This window comes from Simochromis diagramma, unplaced genomic scaffold (assembly GCF_900408965.1).
Source record: "Simochromis diagramma unplaced genomic scaffold, fSimDia1.1 OVJJ01000576.1, whole genome shotgun sequence".
Lineage (NCBI taxonomy): Eukaryota > Metazoa > Chordata > Actinopteri > Cichliformes > Cichlidae > Simochromis > Simochromis diagramma.
Window position 1 is genome coordinate 393,017 of NW_024387394.1, and position 22,640 is coordinate 415,656.

Below are 22,640 nucleotides of genomic sequence, written 5' to 3' on the forward strand. Positions count from 1 at the left end.
AGCACGCTCAGTGAGCACGCTTAGTGAGTTCAGCTGCTCTCTGCGGAACAGCAGTTTCTATTTTCAGTCATTTTCATCCACAGAACTGCAGCCTCAAATCTCTGCAGCTCAGAGTCACGAAGATTCCCACAGGACTGGAAAACGGTCCAAAAGCCCGGAGAGGCTGGAGAGCCTCAGGTGTCGCTCACTTCACACCTCCTTTGAGGGATTCGGCCCTCAGGAGGGGTCAGGGGTCATTAGAAAGAACCAAACGTCATCACCATCATCATCGGGACGGTGCAGGGCTAAATAAAGCCTGAGCCCACCCGGAGGTTAAATGGGCTAACTGAGCTCAGGTGTGTCTGGAGTTGAGCCAAGAGTTTCCCCTCAAATAAAAACTGATGATGTCACACACGGAGGCGATGAACATGTCTGATTCATTCAACACGCTTTTAATCTGACGACCTTCACATCTGCTCAGACACACACATCCTGCTTTCAGTTTGGACACGCAGGTTTCTATTCACACACACCTTTGAAAGACACACACACACATTTTCTACTCATCTTTTATTTGCTGAGATTCTGAAAGGTTCTGAAATAGAGTTTATTAGAAATATTGATCAGGAGGAGATTTTCAAAATAAAATGAGGAGGATTTTTTAAAATGTTACACACATTTGTTCTTCCAAAGCTGCTGCGTGCCATAGTTCTCCCTCTGTTGCCATGGAGATGGTGACAGGATACTTGAAGCAAGATGTCAGGGTAAGAGATCACACACACACACACACACACACACACACACAAGCCCTTTCAGCTATCTTAGTGAGGACCTTCATTGACATAATGGTTTCCCTAGCCCCTTACCCTAATCCTAACCATTAAAATGAATGCCTAACCCTAACCCTTACCCTATACCTAACCATAATCTAATTGTAACCCTGACACTAAAACCACATTTTGAGCCTCAAAAAGGACCGGTGTGTGTGTCCTCACAAGTGACTGCTGGTTCACACAAGTATAGTAGAATGCAGATTTCGGTGCTCACAAAGATAGCTAGACAGGAACACAAACACACACACACACACTGCTGTAAGCTTTATGTTTGTGTTATTGTTTTTTCAAAACTGCAGCTGATCCTCACAGCTGACCATCGGTAACCATGACAACAGAAAGCACCAGGCCACTGTTTCCTTGGCAACAGCAAGGCAAAGGCCTCAAATAAGTGATATGTGACATATTACCATGACAGCCTGACAGGAAGTTAATCGTGGCCATGAAAAACATTAGTAGGCAGCTCTGATTGGCTGTTGTCATGGTTACGCTACAGGGTGTCAAAACATACATGCCACTTACATACATGTCAGTTCTTTCCCAAATTTAGCAACCCATTCATCCATTAGGGCCTCAAGTAAAAACAAAGAAACAAATTTATCCGCTCTTTGGGGTTCCGAGTGTTTCAAATAATTCATAATTATACGATCAATAAACTCTATCACCTAATTTCTGTTCCAGTCATGTGATCATTTCAGTGGTCTTAAAGTCTGACTGAAAATAAACACAAGAACATAAGGAGCAGTGAGGCAAAACAACAACAACAACACTTTTAAAACTGGGGGGAAGAGATCACAACTTCAGTTTTTGCAGTTTCAAAACTTCCTGCAGAGTTTTTCAGATTTCCTGTCTAGTTTGCAGAGCTCATTCTTCGTTTGGACTCCTTTGTGGTTATAAACCTGGCTGATGATGAGGCTGGTACGCTTTCAGTTTTTCCTTATTCAGTTTCAGTTCATTTCCAGGCGGAGGTTTGAGTGTAGTATATATTTTGAAATGTTTAATTTTAGTTAATTCTTGAGTAAAATTGTCGCTTTTCTAAATTAACTTCTAGTTCCTTAGTGGAATATTCTCTTCTATTCTATTCTCTCGCTCTCTGCGCGGTTGTGTAAAACCTTTTCAGTGCTCAGTATAAATTAACAGTTGGTGCGTTAACGCAGATTTCAGGCGTTTGTTGTTGCAGTTCTCTTCTCCTCTAGCAGGTGTCACTGATTCACTCTGTCCCCTGTTGCACCACAGAAGAAGAGGAAGTGCGTTAACAGCGGAAGAAAAGGAAGCTCGGCTCTCAACTCAAAGTTAAAAAATTATCGATTAGAGATCGGAGCGGGAGTAGGATCTATTGGTCAGTGATCGGAGGTGAGTTTCGGGAGGAGCTCGCTTCTGCTTTTATACGTTGTGTCTCTTCCTTAGCTTTTCCGTGCTAACATTTAGCATCAGGAACTTCCTGTTTGTCGATACCAAAACTGAGTAATAGACCAGTCAATAATATGATGGCAAACTGACGAATGGTGGGCAATAATCGATGCTCTGCGGATTGACGTGGGTTGATAATCGATTAATTAAGAATTACAGGTCAGCCTGAGCTGAACTCAGTAACTGATCAATTACTCATCACCGGAACTCATCACTGATCAATAAGACCAGACAGGGAATAGTTTGCCAGTTTATTTATTAAACTTCAGTGTGATTGGACTGTGATCAATAAAACCCCTATCAGTGCAGTGTGAAAAGACCTGATCAATAAACTTTAACCCGAATCCAATCAGACCGATTGGAGGGTCACATCTGCTGTCTTCAGCCCGCCCTGTGAAACACAAGTAACGACGAAGACGTCGTTTCTCAAAAAAGCTCCAATTTATTCGTTAGATCAAACACAAGAAGTAACACATCCGAATCATTTATTTATTGTAGAAGAAGAGCATTATGGGCAAGGGTTAAGTATGGATGGAGAGCGGCGTTATTTATGCTGAAATAAAGAAGATGTATAACAGAGCGTTCACTGTGAACGATTGAACTGATGACTGCGAGCATTTTAAAACTGACCTTACAGCTGCTACAAACACATTTTAATAAACGATGTTAAAATAGAAAAGTCCACGTCCGCCTGCAGCCTCGCTCTGCTCTCTTGGCTCTGCTCGTCAGGCCTGAAAGCGTCTGATTGGCTGCTCTGCCCTCATTGCTCTGCTCTTTTTTTTTTTTTTTTATTCTTATATTTTTTTTTTCTCATTGCTCTGCTCTGACACGGATCAATATTGCATCCGCGACCCGTTCAGCTGCGATAAGTCTGCTAACTGCTACGTTAATGGTAACAGATGGCCAATGTGATTATGGGGTCACTGCTAACAGTTAAACAGCTAATGCTAACATGTACGCCGACCAAGTTAACGTTTGTGATAACTGTTTAATACTTCAGTGTTGTTGAAACGGGAGCTTTACTGACATCTGAACTTCCTCTTAAAGTGTTGTTCAGTGTGACGAACTGTGTCGGCTTCAGCTGTTAGTGGGTGGGAGCTGTGTGTGACACTGGTATTGATTTCACTGCGTGTTGTACTCGTATAACTATGCATGCGACAAATAAAGAATCTTGATACTGTTGTAAACCTTTATTCTGAAAGCATCTAACTTCCCGTTAAGCCAAAATATCTCTGACCCCTGACCTTAACCACTTACGTCTCAAAACTCGTCACCTGACTGTCAGCTGTCCACACAGCCTGGACCAGGGGTCCGTTCTTCGTACCTCGCTAAGTAAGTTAGCTGGATTTGATTGTTGACGATTTCATGTGATCTTGGATCGTTCGGTTCTCCGAAGCTCATCCGGGACTTGCTGTCATCAGTGGCGTGTCTAGAAAAATTTTTGTTGGGGGGGCCAGGTAGGGGCACAGATTTGGAGAAGGGTGGCAGATGTAATTGGCAGATAATGTTTAAAAAAAAATTCTACCAACCGTTAACCATAATTCAATAACCCTATAAACCTAATAACCGAATGCACTTTTAACTCTTATTAGAATGAGATTTTAACCACTACGGTGCAAAGTTTTTAGATACTGCGTTGATAAAGTACAAGAGATACAATCAGTGCTTTGTCAGTGTTTATTCAGCATTCAAGGACAGCAATATTTGCATAGTATTTTTACTGACATATAGTGCACATATGTTTTGGGCAAAAACATTTTTGAATATTAAAATACGAACATTTGTAACAAACAATTGACAAATTAGCCAGTTCCAATGTAAAACTTTATCTGCCTGTTAAAAAAAGAAGATAATCTTCTCACCAACTGGTGTTTGATTTTGAAACAGGAAAAAAGTGGGGAAACAACTGAAAAGACTAACATTTGAATAAAACCTGAAAGCAAGTAAATACTTTCTATGCTGCCTTATGGTAAACTTTGGTAATATTGATAAAGAACAACACTGGCTGATGATAAAATACAGTCAGCTGGCATGGTGACACTGCCAGTATTAACCTGCAGGGCTGGACTGGGACAGAAAATCGGGCATTTTGACTAGAGACCGGCCCACCAGGTATTAAAGCCATAAAGACTTTGAATGAAAACATACGCTGTTGTGACAGTCCCATATGGAAAAGAAATAGTAAAAACTTATATGACTTAACTCATGAAAGTGGCCACTTTCATGAGTTAAGTCATATAAGGCTTACATGATTTACTCATGAAAGTGGCCACTTTCTCATTACTTTCATATATTGTTTTAGTAAGTATCCAAAACATACAAGATTCATTATATAATCTTTCAAGGGATCTTATATCTGTTTTTACTCTTGTATGCTTTTCATACAAGTTTCACACAAGACAGATACAAACTTTATAAAATTTATATATATCTTTTCCATATGTACACAGTCTTCAAATCAAATCAAATCAAATCACTTTTATTGTCACATCACATGTGCAGGTACATTGGTACAGCACATGTGAGTGAAATTCTTGTGTGCGAGCTTCACAAGCAACAGAGTTGTGCAAAATACAATAATGTAAACAAGCAAAATACAAGAATGGCTACATCTGAAACTAATAAATATATGTACAATATATAATAGTATATGCATTTCTGGATGTGTATACTAAATATTTTTCTACGTGTGTGTGTGTGTGTGTGTGTGTGTGTGTGTGTGTGTGTGTGTGTACACATATTTTACAAATTAAATAGAGTAAACAATAAATAAAATATATAAAATAAAATAAAATATACAGAGTGAGACATGTGCAAAACAGTGGCGTTACTGTACAGTATGGAGTGCATAATGTTAAAGTTCCAGTAGTGAAGCTGAGGTGTCTATGAAGTGTTCAGCAGTCTGATGGCCTGATGGAAAAAGCTGTCTCTCAGTCTGCTGGTACGGGACCGGATGCTGCAGAACCTCCTCCTTCAGTCTTGTTGGTATATGTATGATTTCTATACATTTTACGTCAGATAAAAACTTTGGTTGTAAGATTTAGATAATTATTTAATAAAAGCTAGATATTTTAAATGAGAATAAGAAAGAAAAGTATTTCTTTGTGCCCCCCTCTCCCTGTTAATGCCCTACCTGCCCCCTGGCAACACTTTGCTAGACCCGCCCCTGCACAGTTACCAGCTGTCAGCTGCTTAGAAAAGGATCCTGGCGTTATTTGTCTCCCAGAAACAGTTCATAACTTCAACTCATCCATGTCACCTAAAAGGTAAACCTGTTTCTCCATCACCTGTTCAGCTCTGATGATTCAGTAAGGACATCTCCTGGTTTCATCTTCATGTTTCCCTCTCACCACATATACAAACCGACATCATGACCAGCAGCTTTACAGCTGTGGCTCCAGCAAACATCAGCTGATACTAGAAATTAATATTAAATAAATTCTAACAACAGCTGATCAAGCTTAAACGTGCTGCTGTTGTTTAGCGCGACATCTGCTGGTTTCCTCTTTCTGGCGCAAAGTGGGCGATAAACAAACAAGAGAGAAAAGCTGATCAGCTGATCATTGATCAGTTTCATGATTGAAGTAGCAACAGGAGAGGGAGGAGAGAAGAGGCAGCTGCATGACAGAATAACTCCAGCTTTGTGTCTTTTTTCATTCTAGCTGAAGTCCGGGACAAACTGTGTCTCTTCTCAGCTCAATACGAAACGTGTAATATTTTCTCTGAATGACGGACCATTCCATTTTTTTAAGGAGCCGTTGGCAACTCTACTAACTAAATGTATGAATAAAATAAAGTTCACTATCAGTAACATCATAGCACCCACCCAACTGTATATAAACTCCGTCAAGCTGGCTAGAACGCAGTATGAGTTATTGCAACTGACAGTAAAAAGTCAGCACAACGAAAATAAACTCCACCTAAACTTGGTTTATATCTGACCCAGATAGACTGCAGGTCATAACTTCTTACCTGAAGTTCAGTTCACCTGACACTCGGACTGGTGGCCGCCTCGGGGCTCTCCTCCTGCCTCCCCTTCCCTCATCCACCTGCTGGCCTCTGTGGAAGCCCCGCCATAGCCACCACCAAACAACTGAGTTATTTTTACACATCGACCTGCATCTGGCCAATCCACCACCTCTCATTGTTCATGCCCTTACAAAAATAAATAAAAAAATAAGTCACCGGGCATATGCCCGGTATGCCCGATGGCCAGTCCAGCTATGTTAACCTGCAACCAAATCTGCAGCTCCATACAGCAATGTTACGACTTAGATTATATCTTATAACTCATAACTCTTATGTTAGCTCCCCTCAGTAGCATACTGTCTGAAATATTCAACGGCTGCAATAATTCTTTAATTGTTATTTTTTTCCTTGGTATTCTAATTTCACCGAAGTTTACTAAACTCAACAAACTTAATATTACTTACCGGGACATTTATTCTGTCCTCATTTTCTTTCACCGAAAAATTGTTTCCTGCAGTGCCGTCTTTCGTGCTTGGCTCTCCTACCTTTGCTAACGCGCATAGCGCAGAAGCCGATGCTGCATTCACTTACACTCGGATATCTGAGCTTCACCGTGAAAACATAATTGGACATTTGATATTTGATTGAATTTTATTGTTTTGCCTTTGGGGTGGCACCTGGGGTGGCCAGTCTGGTTGGGGGGGTGGCCTGTGCCCCCCCAGGCCACCCCGCTGGACACGCCACTGGCTGTCATAGCAACAGATCCGTAAGCGTAAACCTGCTCAGGAGCAGGCTTACTTTATGTAAACAGGATTAGATCGCGGCCACTCAGGTATGTCCGCTTCATTTATACGAAAGCAACAGTGATATTTTACCACTGTTTTTCCATAAATACATATTATCAATGTAACTAAAGATAATGCAGTACTTGATTCTTTTATTGATTCCATACAGATACATACATGTCATTTTCTAAAAAAAGGTAAATGTACTATTAATCATTCTATTTCATGTATTTGATTATTTCAGATGTAATTCATATTTTAAAGTAGTAATTGTAAATTACTTCATGTAATCAAGATGAGAGACCACGGCTATAAAAGCGAAGGTGGATTTGGGAAGTCTGTCGCAGCCATGTCCTGTCCGTATACGCGAGCCACCCATTGCGGAAGGTGCAAAATTGATAAGGAGAGTTTTCAGAATTCAGCGTATATTGCGGGATAGACAGTATCCTTTAGCTCAGCGCGACAGTGTGCTCATAGAGAGATATCGATTTTCCCGTGAGGGTATTATTTACTTAACCAACTTGTTGACGAGGGGGTGCAGGACCACCACCTGTCTTTTTTTGCTCTGCCCTTTTCTTGGTTGCTGTTATAAACAAACAGATTATTTCAGGGTCTCTTTCCAAGAGACTAAAAGCAATATAAGTGATAAATATTACCATTCTGTAGAATATTCTTCTATTTCACTTTTACTTGTTCCCATGTTCTAGTGGGTCCTGTTGTGGCTCTAATGTGAAAGAGGATATAATGTAATATAATCAGGGCTTGCAAAATCGCTAGCCCGACGTCCCGGGGCTAGCGATTTTTCCAGTCGGGCTACCAAAATCTATCTCTGCCCTGCCCGTCGGGCTATTGTAGGAAGGGAAAATATATGTCAATGCTTTTGCATTCTTTCGGAAATGTAGCTGGGTAATTATGTCATTGGCATCGGTGAGCCACTGTCCATATTGAAATCACGTTTGAATTTGCGCTTGTTTTTTGCTTTCACTTTGCAATCGCGCGAACTGTGTATAGAGAGCGACAGCACTGATTGGTGAGTGACGATAATTTGCGCACCAATTCCTCTGACATCGTCTTATCAATCGTTAGCTTACTATGCAAACATGACAAGTGAGATCTCCCGCAGCTTAAACATGTGAGAGGTTGATCGCGCACAGAATCGCTGACCGTTATGTGTGTGTGTGTGTGTGTGTGTAAAAGCAGCAAGATATATATTTTAGTTCTGCTGAGCCAAATAAGACAGGTCAGGGTGAAGAAGTGACAGCCAAAGAAAAGCTTACCACCAGCCACCGTACAAATCAGACTATAAGGCAAAAAGAAAGTGCAGCTTTATGGTTTCATGGACAAAATAATTTCTGTGGCTGCAATATGACGAGCTAAATAACCGGGGCTTCACATAAGTGGTCCGCAGGTGCTCATTCACTGTCAAAATAAAATTTTTTTTAAAAAAAACGCGCACAAGATATGAAGTTGCAATGCGTGTTTGCATACATAAGATTTTCTGGAGGAGGACAGACATTTGTTTAGAACTCTTAAAGATGTCGAAGAAGCTCCTTTAAGCAATTACTTTGGTGTTCCTCCACCTCCAAACAAATGTCAGAAGGAGTCCGAACCACAAAAGAAGCACGTATTCTCGGAAAAGTGGTTGCAGGAGGTGAGCTGGCTTCAAACAAATGATGAACGCACAGAGATGTGGTGCAGAATGTGCCGTGAAAATCCCACTCTAGCGGACAAAAACAGTGCTTTTTATATGGACGCAAACGCGCGTTGCAACTTCTTATCTGGTGCGCGTCTTTTATTTTGACAGCGAATGCGCACATGCGGACCACTTATGTGCACCCGTGTAAATAACAATGTTCTGCCGGGTGTGTTGTTGGTTTTCTCTCGATTTCTGAGTCGACAAGCGCCTTTGTTACTGGGACCAGTCATTTTAAGAAAGGCCCCCATTAGAACCCATGAGAAATGCAAGAAATGCATTATTGCTCAGTCTGCAATATCTTTCCCAGAACAAACACCAATTGCAAATAACATTCTAAAAATAAACCTGAAAATCAGTTTAAAACAGCTACTATGTTGCAAAGAGTGAACTACCACTGACAAAATTTAGCAGTCTTTGCAAACTTCAAAAAGCAAATGGCCTCGATCTTGGTTCCACTTGTCTCTTACCCGTGACTTCAATGGAAATTTCAAATTCAGGATCTGACACAGACTGATTCATGTCCTACACAGTTCTTACAAGTTCATAGAAATTTCTGTTCAATTAGAACCAAGTATTTGAGTTGATGATTATCATTTTTATACAATGTTGTAATTTGTGTTTCAACAATTTTTTGATTAATGTTTTGTTTCCGTTACAATATTATACTTTAATGTATAATATTGTAAAGGAAACAAAACAGGAAACAAAACATCAATCAAAAAATTGCTCTCTTTTTTTATTCGGACTACTTACATTTATTTTGGGCTACCAAAAACTGAAGAGTCCCTGCCCGAAGGGCTACCAGGGATTTTGAAATTTTGAGAGCCCTGATAATATAATATGATATAATGTAATGTAATATAATAAATTTACCCTACCGCCTACTGGTGTTGGCCAGAGGGGCCGATGGTGTGATATGGCAGCCTCGCTTCTGTCAGTCTGCCCCAGGGCAGCTGTGGCTACAACCGAAGCTTGCCTCCACCAGTGTGTGAATGTGAGAGTGAATGAATAGTGGCATTGTAAAGCGCTTTGGGTGCCTTGAAAAGCGCTATATAAATCCAATCCATTATTATTATTATTATTAAATTACTTACGAGTTTAATTTGTCAGCAACTTTCTGCCAGCCCTCTCTCCTTGCTTTTGCAGCCTTTGCAGTGTTCCCTTGCGTTTTAATTAAACTCTGAAACTCCTGAAATCCCTCAATCAAGAGTTCTTGCTCTGCTGCCGAAAAATACTGAGCGCGCTCCTTCGACATTGTCGCCGACCAATTAAAGGGTTGGCGATCAATGTTTCTACTATCGATGCGTAGCCCCTGTTAAGCCACCCAGTGATCTCACATTACTTCATCCAGCTATACTAATCGTCAACAACAGGTGTGTTCGGAGAACCGGAATAGCGAGCTCAAAGTTGGCGCGATGATTTGATCTTGGATGTAGTAAGCGAGGTACGAAGAACGGACCCCAGGTGAATAGCAGTGATGGCACACCTGTGCGTGGGTCAGTGTGGCGCTCTGACTGATGATGTTAAATTCTTTGATGTAACCTGACAGTCACATGTCGCATCTGCAGTGAGCTCCTTACATGAAACCGTTTTCTGTTTGAGTAAACTATGACAGACTCTGTTTCCTGTTTTCTCAGAACTTCAGCGCATCACTTCCTGTTTGGTTATAGTGTGTGGATTCTTTCTCAGATGTATTACTATCGCTATGAGAATGCTGAGATCAACTGCTGCTACAAATACCTGATGTTCAGCTACAATATTATCTTCTGGGTGAGTTTCACACATTTATCACCTGTTCCTCTTGTCTGACCTCAATGGCATGATGCCGTTTGTTTTCCATGACAAAAAGATAAAAAAAAATATGAAGTAGTAGAAGGTACATTAGCATGGGAGACCATCGCCCCCTGCTGGCAGCATGCAGATACAGCAGAGGTTCTGCACACACCAGAACAGAACAATAACGAGAGAACAGAGCTAAAGAGATTTCCTGTGTCTGTGCTGTTTCCTGTACAGACTTTCACTGAGCTAAACTAGACACTCTGTTTCCTGTCTGCCCGTGGGTGACAGGAAGTGAGGTCACTCGCTTCCTGTTTAGAGGAAGTGTGGGGTTAACAGATGAGATTGTGTGAGGTTCAGTCTGTCCAACACTTCCTGTCTGTGACATGTTTATATGAGTTTGGCTGACTTCAGCAGACCAACCAATCAGACACTGTGTGGTCACATGTAAAACATCTGGAATTAATTCAGCAGGGTGGGATCGGTCTAAACGTTGGTCAGTTGAGTCTTGTTTCCGTGGCTCTGTTTAATTGCTGGTGTGTCTGTGTTGCAGCTGGCTGGCATCGCCTTCATTGCAGCAGGTTTCTGGGCATGGAGTGAGAAGGTGAGTGACGCTGAGGGGTGTGGTCTCAGTCTTTGTCTTGCTGAGAGCAAGTGTAAGTCTCGCGATGAGTCATCAACACATGAAAACTTTAAAGTCTAGGCTGTTTCTACTGAAATGACTTAGACCACAGTTTGTTCTCTCAAACTGCAAGCTTTCAGGCATGACAAATATGAAGAACAGCTGATCAACGGCTTTGACTTTTAGCTGTCGGGTGGTTGGTTTTGCCTGTTTCCACGCCGACCAATCCTGTGATAACAGGTGACTCCATCTAGATCAGGGGTGGGGAACTCCAGGCCTCAAGGCTCAGTGTCCTGCAGGTTCAGACGTGTCTGCTGATTCAAATGGCTAAATGACCTCCTCAACATGTCTTGAAATTCTCCAAAACCCTGGTAATGAATTCGTCATTTGATTCAGGTGCGTTGACTGAAGGTGATGTCTAAAACCTGCAGGACACCGGCCCTCGAGGCCCTGATTTACAGCCATCTTCATAAACATTTTCCTGCTGTGACCAAAACTCGGCCGGAGCACCAAATATGATTCGTAGTTTGGAAAAAAAACAAAAAAAAAAATGATTTCACCACGGTCAGCTGAAACCACTTTGCTGTGATGATTGCTGCAGACTACATGAGGCTTTCTCTGCTGGTTCACAGGGAGTGCTGATGGACCTAACCCAGGTAACCCGGGTGCATGGGTTCGACCCAGTTTGGTTGGTTCTGGCAGTTGGTGGCATCACCTTCGTCCTGGGGTTTGCTGGCTGCGTGGGAGCGCTGAGGGAAAACATCTGTCTGCTGAAGTTTGTACGTGAACACATTTTAAGCTGGAAACTTCCTGCTGTGCATCAGATTTTTAATGTTGAAATGTTCCGTGTGGTTCTTGTGATCAGTTCTCAGGTGTGATTGGCTTGATCTTCTTCCTGGAGCTGACGGCGGCAGTGCTGGTGGTGGTTTTCCAAAGTCAGGTCAGAGCATGGATCAACGAGTTCTTCCTGGCAAACATCCAGGGGTACAGAGACGACATCGACCTGCAGAACCTCATCGACTCTGTGCAGAGGATGGTAAAACATCTGTTCCCTTTAGTACCTGGGGGAAAAAACCTTGAGAACTATTTCTTTAAAGAGGAACTTTTAGCCTTTAGTTCTTTGGGGTCTTACCTTTGGAACTATTCTCACGCAGAACGCCTGCTGTGGCGCTCAGACCCCGCAGGACTGGAACCAGAACGTGTACTTCAGCTGCGACGAGAATAACCGTAGCAGAGAGAAGTGCGGCGTTCCGTTCTCCTGCTGCATCCAAGATCCTGCTGTGAGTTGATCAATAATCAGTTCTGATCGGTGCAGGCAATCAAACCGTTAACCTGCCATCTGTTTCAGGACTTGGTGATGAACACTCAGTGTGGCTATGACGTGAGGCGCAACCAGGTGAGGTCACTTCCTGTGGTGTCATTTAACACCTGCTGGACAGGTGAGCAGATATAACATGAGGCTGATGTGACATCACAGTGGCATCCCAGCTGCTGACAGAGGAATAGACTTGTATAAATAAGTTGCATGTTCCATTGAGAACCTCACAGCCTAACGTTCTCTGATGTTCTCGGGTTCCTGTGCAGTCAGAGTGGAGTAAGCATATCTACACCAAAGGCTGCATTGCGGCGTTGGAGGACTGGTTGCCGAGAAACCTGTACACGGTGGCCATCGTCTTCGTAGTCATCTCCCTGCTGCAGGTAAGCAAACATCTTTTACTCTGTGAGAAGGCTCAGGGTTTTATCAGCGTCAGAACTTTGACCTGATAAGTTCCCACTGCTGGAGGCTTCCTGAACAACTTTCACAGCTTTTGGAGGTTTGCAGCAGGCGATTCATTCACCTGATTGTTTTTCTCGACGTTCTGAAGTGTCACAGATGGCTTTCAGGTAGATTGGCGAGATCCAAAGGGCCCCAAAACACAAATTGCTGTTTGTGCGAATATCCACATATGTGTGGTTCAGGTGTCTGACAGAGCAACCCAACCCTCATAAACTCCTATTTTATTCACAAAAGAACAGAAAACCATCAAACTGAGAAAATCATTTCACCGTTTCGACAATATCTGGTCTGTGAGCTGAGCAGTCTCTCTCGCTCTGCTTCGTCCTGTTGTTGGTATAAAAGCTCTGGACTGAAGTCGGGCAGGTTCAGCAGCCGGACTCTTCTTCTGCAGAGCCGTGCTGCTTGAATAGATGCAGTTTAGCATGGTCCTGATCGGACATGAAGGCCTTCCTGAAGAACACATCTGGACAGAGCAGATGTGGCTCTAGAACCGGTTTGTACCTTTCTGCACTGATGGAGCCTTTCCAGATGTGCAGGGTGACTGGTTTCCATCTCAGAATTATGTCGGTTTTTAACGCAGTGCTGCCTGAGGATCAGTCATCAGCCTCATCCCCTCCAGGGAGGCCTCCAGGGTATTTTGATGAAGTCATGTTCTGTAGATGATTAGATGTTCACAGTGATGTGTAGTTTTCACAGTGGGCAAGCTCTGCCTCTCTAATATGCTCTTTATATACCCGATCATGTGACCCACCTGCTGAAAATTATCCTGATTATCTGTTAAATGTTCCTCCAGCTGTTTCTCTTTAGAACTTTTTAAAGATGTGTGGCTTCCATCAAATTCAGAACAAGCTCGTGTTGGTCTAAAGTCAAGTCAAGTCAAGTCAAGTTTATTTATAGAGCACATTTAAAAACAACCAAGGCTGACCAAAGTGCTGTACAGTAAATACAGATAAAAATACAATAGAACACAATTTCGTAGTAACACCTCGCTGATAAAAATAAAATAAAAAAAGCTGAAATTGTTCTCTCAGTTAACTCAGGACTTTTGGACTTTAGAAAGTCGTGGTCAGGTGAGTGCGATTCTACCTGCAGGTATTTAGATAAAGAAGAAGAAGAACAGGTGGAAATGTGGCTTCTCCAGTGGTTCCAGCTGTCAGGTGTGTGTGTTAGGTGCTTGTAATGACCTGAGCCCACCTCTGCTGTCACAGCTAAACGATCCCACAGAGTCCACTCAGCAGTCTCTGCTCTCACCTGCTCACTCTGTTAGATTCACTCCTCATCAGGTGTATTTCTTTACAACACCTGTGTTTATAATCTGTTATAAACTCACCTGCACAACTTGCGCTTTCATCAGCTCATCTGAACTCTGGTGGTACTTTGAAGTAGTGCTATCTGTGTACCTGTCTGCCTGAGTACTTACCGGCTGATGTGTCTCTGAGCAGATGGTGGGGATCTACCTGGCCAGGAATCTGATCGCCGACATCGAGAAGGTTAAATTCAGCTACTGAAGCCTGCAAGGGGAGGGCGGGGAGCTTACACCAGGTGTTACAGGACCAACTTTCTTCAGATGTGCCTTCTTCTTCCTCTTCCTCCTCTGATGTCATTGCCGTCGTAACTGAAACAAGGCATTCTGTTGTAAACTGGGAACGTACAACAGCACGGAAGCCACTTTCTGTTTGTGTGTTTTGTTTTGTTTTTTTTGCTTGTTCGGGGTCATGTGACGAAGTTCCACCCTAGGCTGCTTCAATGAATGCTTAGAAACCAATGTGACCTTTGACCTACCGACTTTACCGCTTAGTGCTTCCTAGAACAGAGTTCAGGTTCTCTGCGGGCGGTCCGAGGATCACCAGTACTTAACCTCATCAATCAGCTGATAATTTTCTGAATAAACAACTTCCGGTCTGTGACATCAAATGTGATGTCATCACAGAAGGCTGAAGACAAACCTGGGTAGTACCACAAAAGAAGAAGCCTTAAATTCAAACTGTTCCTGTAAAGGTGATCGTGTGATTAAGTCAACCGTTAGTAACACTGGACTGCTGTTAACAAGCTTTGAATACATAAAGTTTTGTTGAAATAAAGATTTCAGGACTTTTATTGTTGAAACTTCCTACTTTTGTTTCCTGTTTTAAAGGCATTTATTCTGAAGTAGTGTCTAATAAAGTGAATTTTTACCTTTTTGTATTTGCCAGAATAAAAATTTGTTTTGTGTTTATTTTGTCCTGATCAGTTATTGATTGCCAAGTTTCCACAAGACAAAACTGATTGATTTGATTTGATAAAAAAAAAAACCCGGCTAATTGAGTAAAAGGTCACCAATTGGATGAATCTGTAAGACAGGAATTTACAACACATCTGTGACTGACTGGTTCCTTAAAGTAAAACCAATAAAATCTGAGTTTGTTAACCCCGAGATGAGGAAAACTGGTTTTCTGTTCCAGAAAGACCATTAAAGCCAACTCTGAGTCAGTTGCCATGGTAACAGATTCTCTGACCCTCCCCTCCTGCTGCACCTGAACCAAGTGACTGATACTCTGACTCAAAGTAAAATCTGTCAAAGCTCAGAGGAGAGAAGTAATCTGCAGGTGTTTATGTTTGTAGAAAAGCTAAATCCCAGACTGATGTTAGTTTGCTGCTTTGTTTACAGTCATTCAGTCGTCAATATATCAGGATGGAGGCAGTGATGATGTCACAGATCAGGATCAAATCTGTAGCCTCCATCTTCACTCTGTGTACAGTGATGACATCAGCCTGTCCGTTTACTGCATCTTACACACTGATCAATCATCTCTTATTATAATCTGTGTTTAATCATTTTTATCCAGTAATGGTAATGCTATGGGTAACTAATATCAGGCCCATCAGCAGGCTGAGTGTGTTTAGATCTTTAGTTTGTGTTTCTGTATGTTTTGTCTCAAACATAAGGGTTAGGGTTAGATTTCACATGTAAAATTAGGATTGCATTGTACGTGAACGATGACAAAGGCCTGTTGTATTCTATTCTGTTTTTAAGCTGGGGAAATCATGACAGCAGTTTGGGATGACCAGTTCATCCCAAACCAGCTTGATGGGGTTTAAGTCTGGAGACTGTGCTGGACACTCCATGTTTACAAGCTCACCATCTTGTTCTTTTTTCCTGAGGTAGTTTTGGCACAGCCTGGTCTTGTGTTTTAGGTCATTATGTTGCTGTAGGATGAACCCCTGACCAACTAGGTGCATACCAGAGGGTACTGCATGGCACTGCAGAATGCCGTGGTAGTCACTGACCCTGGATCAGCAAACAGCCCGAGACCATCACACTTCCTCCTCCATGTTTGACAGTCGATGCCACACACTGTGGAACCGTCTTTTCATCTTCTCCACGGCGTACAAAGATCCTGTGTGAAGAACCAAAGAGTTCAAATGTTGATTCCTCCATAATACCTTCTTCCTGTTGTCCTGTGAGCCGCCTATCAAGCTGTTAACTCTCCGAAACTTGGCCTGTGATTCAGTTGTGTCTCTGGGTCTGCTAGACCTCTTCCTGTCAGTTTGTTTCTGAGTGCGAAGGAAACCGTGCTCACTGACACCTTGACTTTCTTTGCAATTTCTCTGTCGGACAACCTACATTTTTATGATGGTCTGTTGTCTTCCATCGTTAATCGCCTTTTTCTCGTTATTTCTGTAGCAACACACTACTTTCTGCACTACAATACCGTCCAGCTGATGCTCACAAGGGTATGGTATGGTGTTCCAACACTGCTTTAATGCAGACAGAGGGGGAAGTAATCCAGAAAAGTTGGAACACCTTTCAAAGGTTTGGCCTTTTGTATAATTCTGAAATCTACATTATTTTCCAGTTTTGGATAACCTTACCTTTTTTAACCTCTGTCAGTTCACCACTCACCTTTTTACCATTTCAAGCTGTTCACTGGAATTGAACAACTTGAAATATGTTTTAAAGATAAACGTCACGGTCAGCGCTGACACGCGCTCCTCTGCATGAACACGGAGCCTCTGCAGCCACCTGATCACAGCTGATTTCTTTAACGTGTTTCACATAAACAGGATGTGAGTCAGTCACGTGGTTCTGACCCGCGACATCTCCGAGATGAATGCTGGAGATCATCATCGCTGCTGTTGGAGGAAGCGGAGTCTTTACTCCGCCCCCTTACCTGGGAGGCTCACTCATTGGCTGAAACTGTGTAAGGCGCTCCAGAGACGTTTTATTGATTACCTCCTGTGTGACGTCAGAGCCCTTGTACTTGGGTCGTTAGGGTTGTGTGTGTCACTCACAGGTGCTCAAGAGCACTCTGGCACGGACTCCTGCGCGCGCATGTGATGGCGCGGGGAGCCCGCTGGACGGCGCTGCAGCACCTGAACAGGAAGCAGCGGCTCTGAAACCCGAGCCTCCTCAGGCTCCTGCTCCCCCCCCCCCCGCTCCTCCAGGCGAAGCGCGCGCTGCCAGAGCAGGCGGAGTCGGAAACGCGCATGCTCGTCGGTCCGTCCGTCTGCAGCTCCGCGGCTCATCTCGCTCCTCTCTCGGCCACTTCTGCTCCTTTGGCCCGCAGCGAAGCGGGGGATCTTCCGTCTGTGGACCGGCAGATCCGGCGGGCGGCTCGGCGGGGACAGACGCAGCTCGGCTCGTCTCGGCGGTGAAAACCCGGACGGAGGCCCGCAGTGTGCGCGGAGCCTCCCGCAGGCCTCCGGCCCCACTCCCGCTTTTCTCCCGGAAAATGGACGGCTTCGCCGGCAGTTTGGGTGAGTCCGGCCGCTGCGCGAGCCCCGAGCGGCGCCCTCTCTCCTGCCCGCGCTGCCGCGGGGTGGCGGGAGCCGCACGCGCCTGTGGCGGCTTTACACGTGTCACTGGTGTATTTATCAGAGAGTATGCACCGCCCCTCCGGCATCTGCAGGGCCACAAAACCAACGGCCTCCTCTGAAGGAGGCTCTGCAGAACCGGACCTCCTGCAGGAGACCTACGGAGGGGGGGGTGAGAGCCAAGACGGGCTCAGAAATGTACATTCGGCTTTGTTTCAACCGCAGGGCCGCAAACCACAATTTAGACACCGCACTGTGTGTGTGTGTGTGTGTGTGTGTGTGTGTGTGTGTGCGCGCGCACACGCGCGTGGACTCTGATCTGCGGAACAAAGACTCAGGAAATGACTTATTGATTCACTCCTCACACCTCGGTGTGTGCGCGTGCACGTGCGTGTTAGAGTTACATACATTTAAGCTCAGCTGTTCAGATTTACTCAGGAAATGAAGTTTAGTGTTTCTTTATTAACATTAAAAACAGTGAAGTTGAACCTTTCAGGGTTTCTTATTTGTTCATGTAACCATGTGTGAACACGGGGGTCCCGTCCACATGCACTGCAGGTTTGGGCGCCATTATTGGTCTTACTCGCTCCTCCTGGGCTCCGTGGGTGCTGGGAGCAGGTCCTGCTGGGTCTGTGTTTCTCTCTCAGTCCAGTCATAGGCCATCTTCCTGCCGTGGCGCTTTCCTGCCTCAGGAAGCTGAAGGAAGGTCAGGAGGATGTGTGCTTCAGTGCAAACACGAAGGCGTCTGCGTTTTGTTGAACATGGCTCTGAAATCCTGAGCACGATTATTTAGTGTGATTGTGAAAGAATAACAGAGAACTTGGCTCAGAGCTCAAAGCTGCTTTCTGCAGAAGTGCTATGAGGCGCACCTCTGCTAGGGGCGAAAGGAGCGCCAAACCACTGCCGAGCCCCACGCTTTGAGCACGCTCAGACTGGCTGAGTGTTTCAATAAGAACCATCTTCAAGTTCAGGTTTGAAGGAAGCGCGAAGAAACGATGCGTCTGGTTTAAGTTCATTTTGAAGTGTGTGTCGTGGTGCTGGTGCGAAGGGTGAGCTTTGCTCTCCGTGTCTGGTGTTTTCTGTCATGTGATCTTTGAAGGTCGCACTGTGCTGTAGTTTCCTGGTGAACATCAGTTTCTACCTGCTGCATTGAGGTGGTAAAGTTCATTATTACACTTTTGTTCGATCATCTCAGAGGACGATTGCGCACTGACCTCTGTGCTGCTCCATATTTCTTCTCTAACATTAGAGACGAAATACATTTGTTTCAGAAGCTTTTTCTTTGAGCTCATGTCCAAACCAAACGCGCCCTCTCTGTGCTCACTCCAGGAGGTTGACCATCCTGCACTCGACCTGGAGCTGATCTGTTTATTTGAAGATGGACGAAGAGCCTCATGATCATAACCTGAAGCATACAGGTGTTTCCCCAACAGTTGATTCTGTTCACCTGGATGTTCTCAGTTCATCTGCACAATGACTGAAACCAGCACCACTGAATGAATGGGCTGGTAGGTCAGTTTATGATCATTAGTATGCAATATGCTCTTCCTTCAGTGGTGCTGGTTTCAGTCTTTGTGCAAATGTCCTGTTTATAAGGTTGGGGAAGCTTGCAGTCAGCTGAGACTGAAGGAGTCACCTGATGATGACGAAATGTTTCTCCCACTGAGAACGTCCAGATGAACAGAATCAACTTTTGGGGAAATACCTGTACGCTTCAGGTTATGATCACGAGGCTCTTCGTCCATCTTCAAATAAACAGATCAGCTGAGTTCGACTGCCCTCCTCCAGGTTGAGTGCAGGACGGTCAGCCTCCTGGAGCAAGCGCAGAGAGTGCGCGTTTGGTTTCGACATTAGTAGTCTCTTTTTTTTCTTTGCACAGTTGAGGAGCGTATCAGGTCACATTTCACTGTGTGTTATACCTGTATAACCATGCACGTGACAAATAAAGAATCTTGGATCTTGATTGTATATACACGAGTCTGAGGTCATGGAGCTTTGGGGGGGGGGGGGGTCCTAGAGCAGAAGCGTCAGTGTTGATTGGCTGAATCCCAACCCTAACTGAAATGGTCCTCACAGACGTAGATTTTCTGCTTCATTGGAATCCCAAACATGTTCGACCTCCATTTTTCCCACAATGGGTCAGTGTGTTGTTGCTTGGCGTGTCATTCAACGTGCTGCTTTTGCATTGGTGGCTAAGTAGATGAGGCTGGAACTAGGGCCGCTCGATTATGGCAAAAATGATAATCACGATTATTTTCACTGAAATTGAGATCTCGATTATTTGACGATATTTATTTAACAAAAACAATGTGTTGAATAATGACTTTAAAGATTGTCAAAAAATAATATAAAATAGTGTGCAAATACTGATAACAGTGCAAATGTTTGCAATATAAAAATAAATGAAAAATGTAAACATCTATGTTTAGTGAACTTTGCAGTGTTGCTCTGTGGTGCAGCTACGACACCGTAGCAAAGTTTACACACTGTGTCTACTTGATCCACGTCTGACTCCGTGAACCCATAATGCTTCCACACCACTGAAGTTTTTTTACCGCTCTTTTCAACCAACGGCAGTCACTCTCCTCTCCAAATAACTTCTGCTTAGCTTTCCGAGCTTCCCTCGGGTCCTCTTAATCAGCGGTCCCCAACCCCCGGGCCTCGGACCGGTACCGGTCCGTGAGTTGTTTGGTACCGGGCCGCGAGAGTTGAGGCTCAGGTGTGAAATGTATAGTTTTCAGTGTTTTTATTGGTTTTAAGCGTTATTTTGTTATTGTTTTTATCGTTTACTCGGTTTTTCTGGGTCTTTTCACGTGTGTTATGAATAAATCTTCTTTTTTTCGGTACCGGTACTAGTTTTATTTTGTTGTATTTATCCGCGACACCTTAAAGGCCGGTCCATGAAAATGTTGTCAGGCATAAACCGGTCCGTGGCGCAAAAAAGGTTGGAGACCGCTGCTCTTAATTGTTGTGACAAGTGTTCGAAATGCAGAGAGGTGCGCTCAATTTGCCACACGGAGCAGCGCGAGAGTAAAGCACGAGGGAGGGGCTAATAATCGGCTCAGTCATTTTTAATGATCGTTGAAAGCCCAGATCATAATCGTGATTAAAATTCGATTAATTGAGCAGCCCTAGCTGGAACAGCAATCATGGTGAGATGGTCGATCTGAATTCACAAATCTGACTTTTCTCCCGCTGAAGCTTCGCTCGTGGGTTTTTACAGCGGCCGCCTGCGAGCAGCTCTCCTGCCCCAGTCGCCATTTAAACTGGATCCAAACCTTCCTGTTTGCTTTGTGTTCACTTCCTGCTTCCGTGTCTCTGTAGATGACAGTATGTCCGGCGCCAGTGTATCGGACGTCAACGACCGTCTGTCCTCTCTTGAGCTTCGTGTCCAGCAGCAGGAGGACGAACTGACAGTGATGAAAGCGGCGCTCGCCGACGTCCTTCGTCGCCTTGCTGCCTCTGAAGACTCGGCGGCCTCTGCGAGCAAGAAGCAGCACGGTGGGAAGGGTGAGTGTGTTTGTTAAAACTTTATGTGTGGAGATGTGAAATTAGCCCGTAAGACTTTTTAATCTGCAGTCTTGTGTCGTGTCCTGCCCCCTGCAGGTGGAGCTGCACTGCGTGAAGCCTACTCCATGTCCTGCATTGCCAACGGAGGCACATCCGCACGTAAGAGAGACTCCACCTCCGTCACCAGGAAGGAGACTGTGTCGTCTGCCGCCAAGAGGTAAAAACGCCGCAAAACGTGCAAGCGGATGCCAGGAACACAGATTTATGTCAGGTCACACCTAGGGATGGGTGTTGTTTAGGTTTTATCCGATACCGGTGCCAAACTGGTACTTTTGAAACAGTGCCGGTGCTTTAACGGTGCTCAAACCGGTGCTTAAAGAATGGAGATCACAAACTTTGTCCAAAAACCTCTCATGTTCAGCTGTTTTTTTGTAAAAAGATAACAATGTTAGCCTTTTCTGCAGCTATAGGGGATTTATGGTATCACTCTTGGCTGGAAGCAGTGCTTAAACAATGGAAAAAACACAAACATTGTCCAAAAACCTCTCATGTTTAGCTGTTTTCCACTTTTTCCTTTGGTCATTTTAGCCTTTTTGGCCAGGGTGAAGGGAGTATCTGCCATCAAACAAGAAGACAGCTGCATGTAACTACGACGGTGTTTGCTAGTTCACCTTACATGCATTAATGTAATAACGTGGTTAGCCTACTCAACGTAAATTACACACGAACAACATTAAGCTACTCACGCAGAGAAGAATGGCTGCTGCTGCATCATCATCCTCATCATTTCTGCTACACTGGCAGGGCTAGGGGCCAGGACTCTCCTCTTCGGGTTTTTGGGGGATGTTGCTAACTCCGGGTCGATAACAGGCAACCCACCCGCAGTAGATGTGCTCAGTGTGAGGTCTCGCAGCAAGCTATCAAATACAGTGCATTTCTCGGCTTTTAAAAACCGCTATGCGTCGCCAGGTGTTTCATCGGATTTGAGGTGTTACCTCCTTTGACAGTATCACAGTATCAGCTTAAAGCACTTGTTGCAGGCTGCTGAGTTTGCATCTTTTGCTGTGAAGTACAGCCAGACTTTGACCGCTTCGCCTTGGTCATTTTTAATCTGTAGCTCTGCTCTAAAAGAACGCACACCTGGGCCCGCCTACTATCCTCGGAAAGGTAAAATGATTGGCTAGAATCCAAAGTGCGTGACATCTCAGGGGAAAAAAAGCACCGAAATGTGTGCTGCTTTTCGGTCTGGTTACTACCGTTTATATCAGATCCGGTGCCATTATGGCCTAACCCTAACCGGTACCCATCTCTAGTCACACCACAGTTTATGACGTGACCAGAGCGCCCGCTCTCCTGAAGGTACCTGAAGACTTGCTGATAGATCGAGTCAGTGAGCAGCTGCAGACAACCAATAGAACCAGATTAGAACTAGAGATGGCACGATACCACTTTTTTATGTCCGATACCGATATCATAAATTTGGATATCT

General features: G+C 44.2%; 2 protein-coding genes across 6 annotated transcripts in view; both read left to right on the forward strand.

The window, feature by feature from the left end:
• The first annotated feature begins 1,993 nt into the window (after positions 1-1,993).
• tspan14 (tetraspanin 14) lies at positions 1,994-15,062 on the forward strand. 3 transcript variants are annotated; one of them, XM_040009922.1, is made up of 9 exons: positions 1,994-2,165; positions 10,310-10,442; positions 11,002-11,052; positions 11,703-11,849; positions 11,936-12,106; positions 12,225-12,350; positions 12,419-12,466; positions 12,655-12,768; positions 14,290-15,062. In XM_040009922.1, the coding sequence occupies exons 2-9, from the start codon at positions 10,362-10,364 to the stop codon at positions 14,353-14,355; spliced, it is 804 nt and encodes a 267-aa protein (XP_039865856.1). In that variant the 5' UTR covers positions 1,994-2,165; positions 10,310-10,361; the 3' UTR covers positions 14,356-15,062. The 3 variants fall into 3 exon arrangements, with proteins under 3 accessions (XP_039865856.1, XP_039865858.1, XP_039865857.1); XM_040009923.1 differs by lacking the exon at positions 1,994-2,165 and adding an exon at positions 3,131-3,554; XM_040009924.1 differs by lacking the exon at positions 10,310-10,442 and having other exon boundaries at positions 1,995-2,165.
• A 2,229-nt stretch (positions 15,063-17,291) lies between these two features.
• LOC120720306 (echinoderm microtubule-associated protein-like 4) overlaps positions 17,292-22,640 on the forward strand; it is a 29,772-nt gene continuing 24,423 nt past the window's right edge. For 2 of the 3 annotated variants that reach the window (XM_040009919.1, XM_040009920.1), the window contains exons 1-3: positions 17,292-17,584; positions 20,966-21,151; positions 21,248-21,368. In XM_040009919.1, the coding sequence (XP_039865853.1) occupies positions 17,560-17,584; positions 20,966-21,151; positions 21,248-21,368 (332 nt within the window). In that variant the 5' untranslated portion in view covers positions 17,292-17,559. The remainder of the gene's footprint in view (positions 17,585-20,965; positions 21,152-21,247; positions 21,369-22,640) is intronic. The other variant, XM_040009921.1, reaches the window with a different exon arrangement.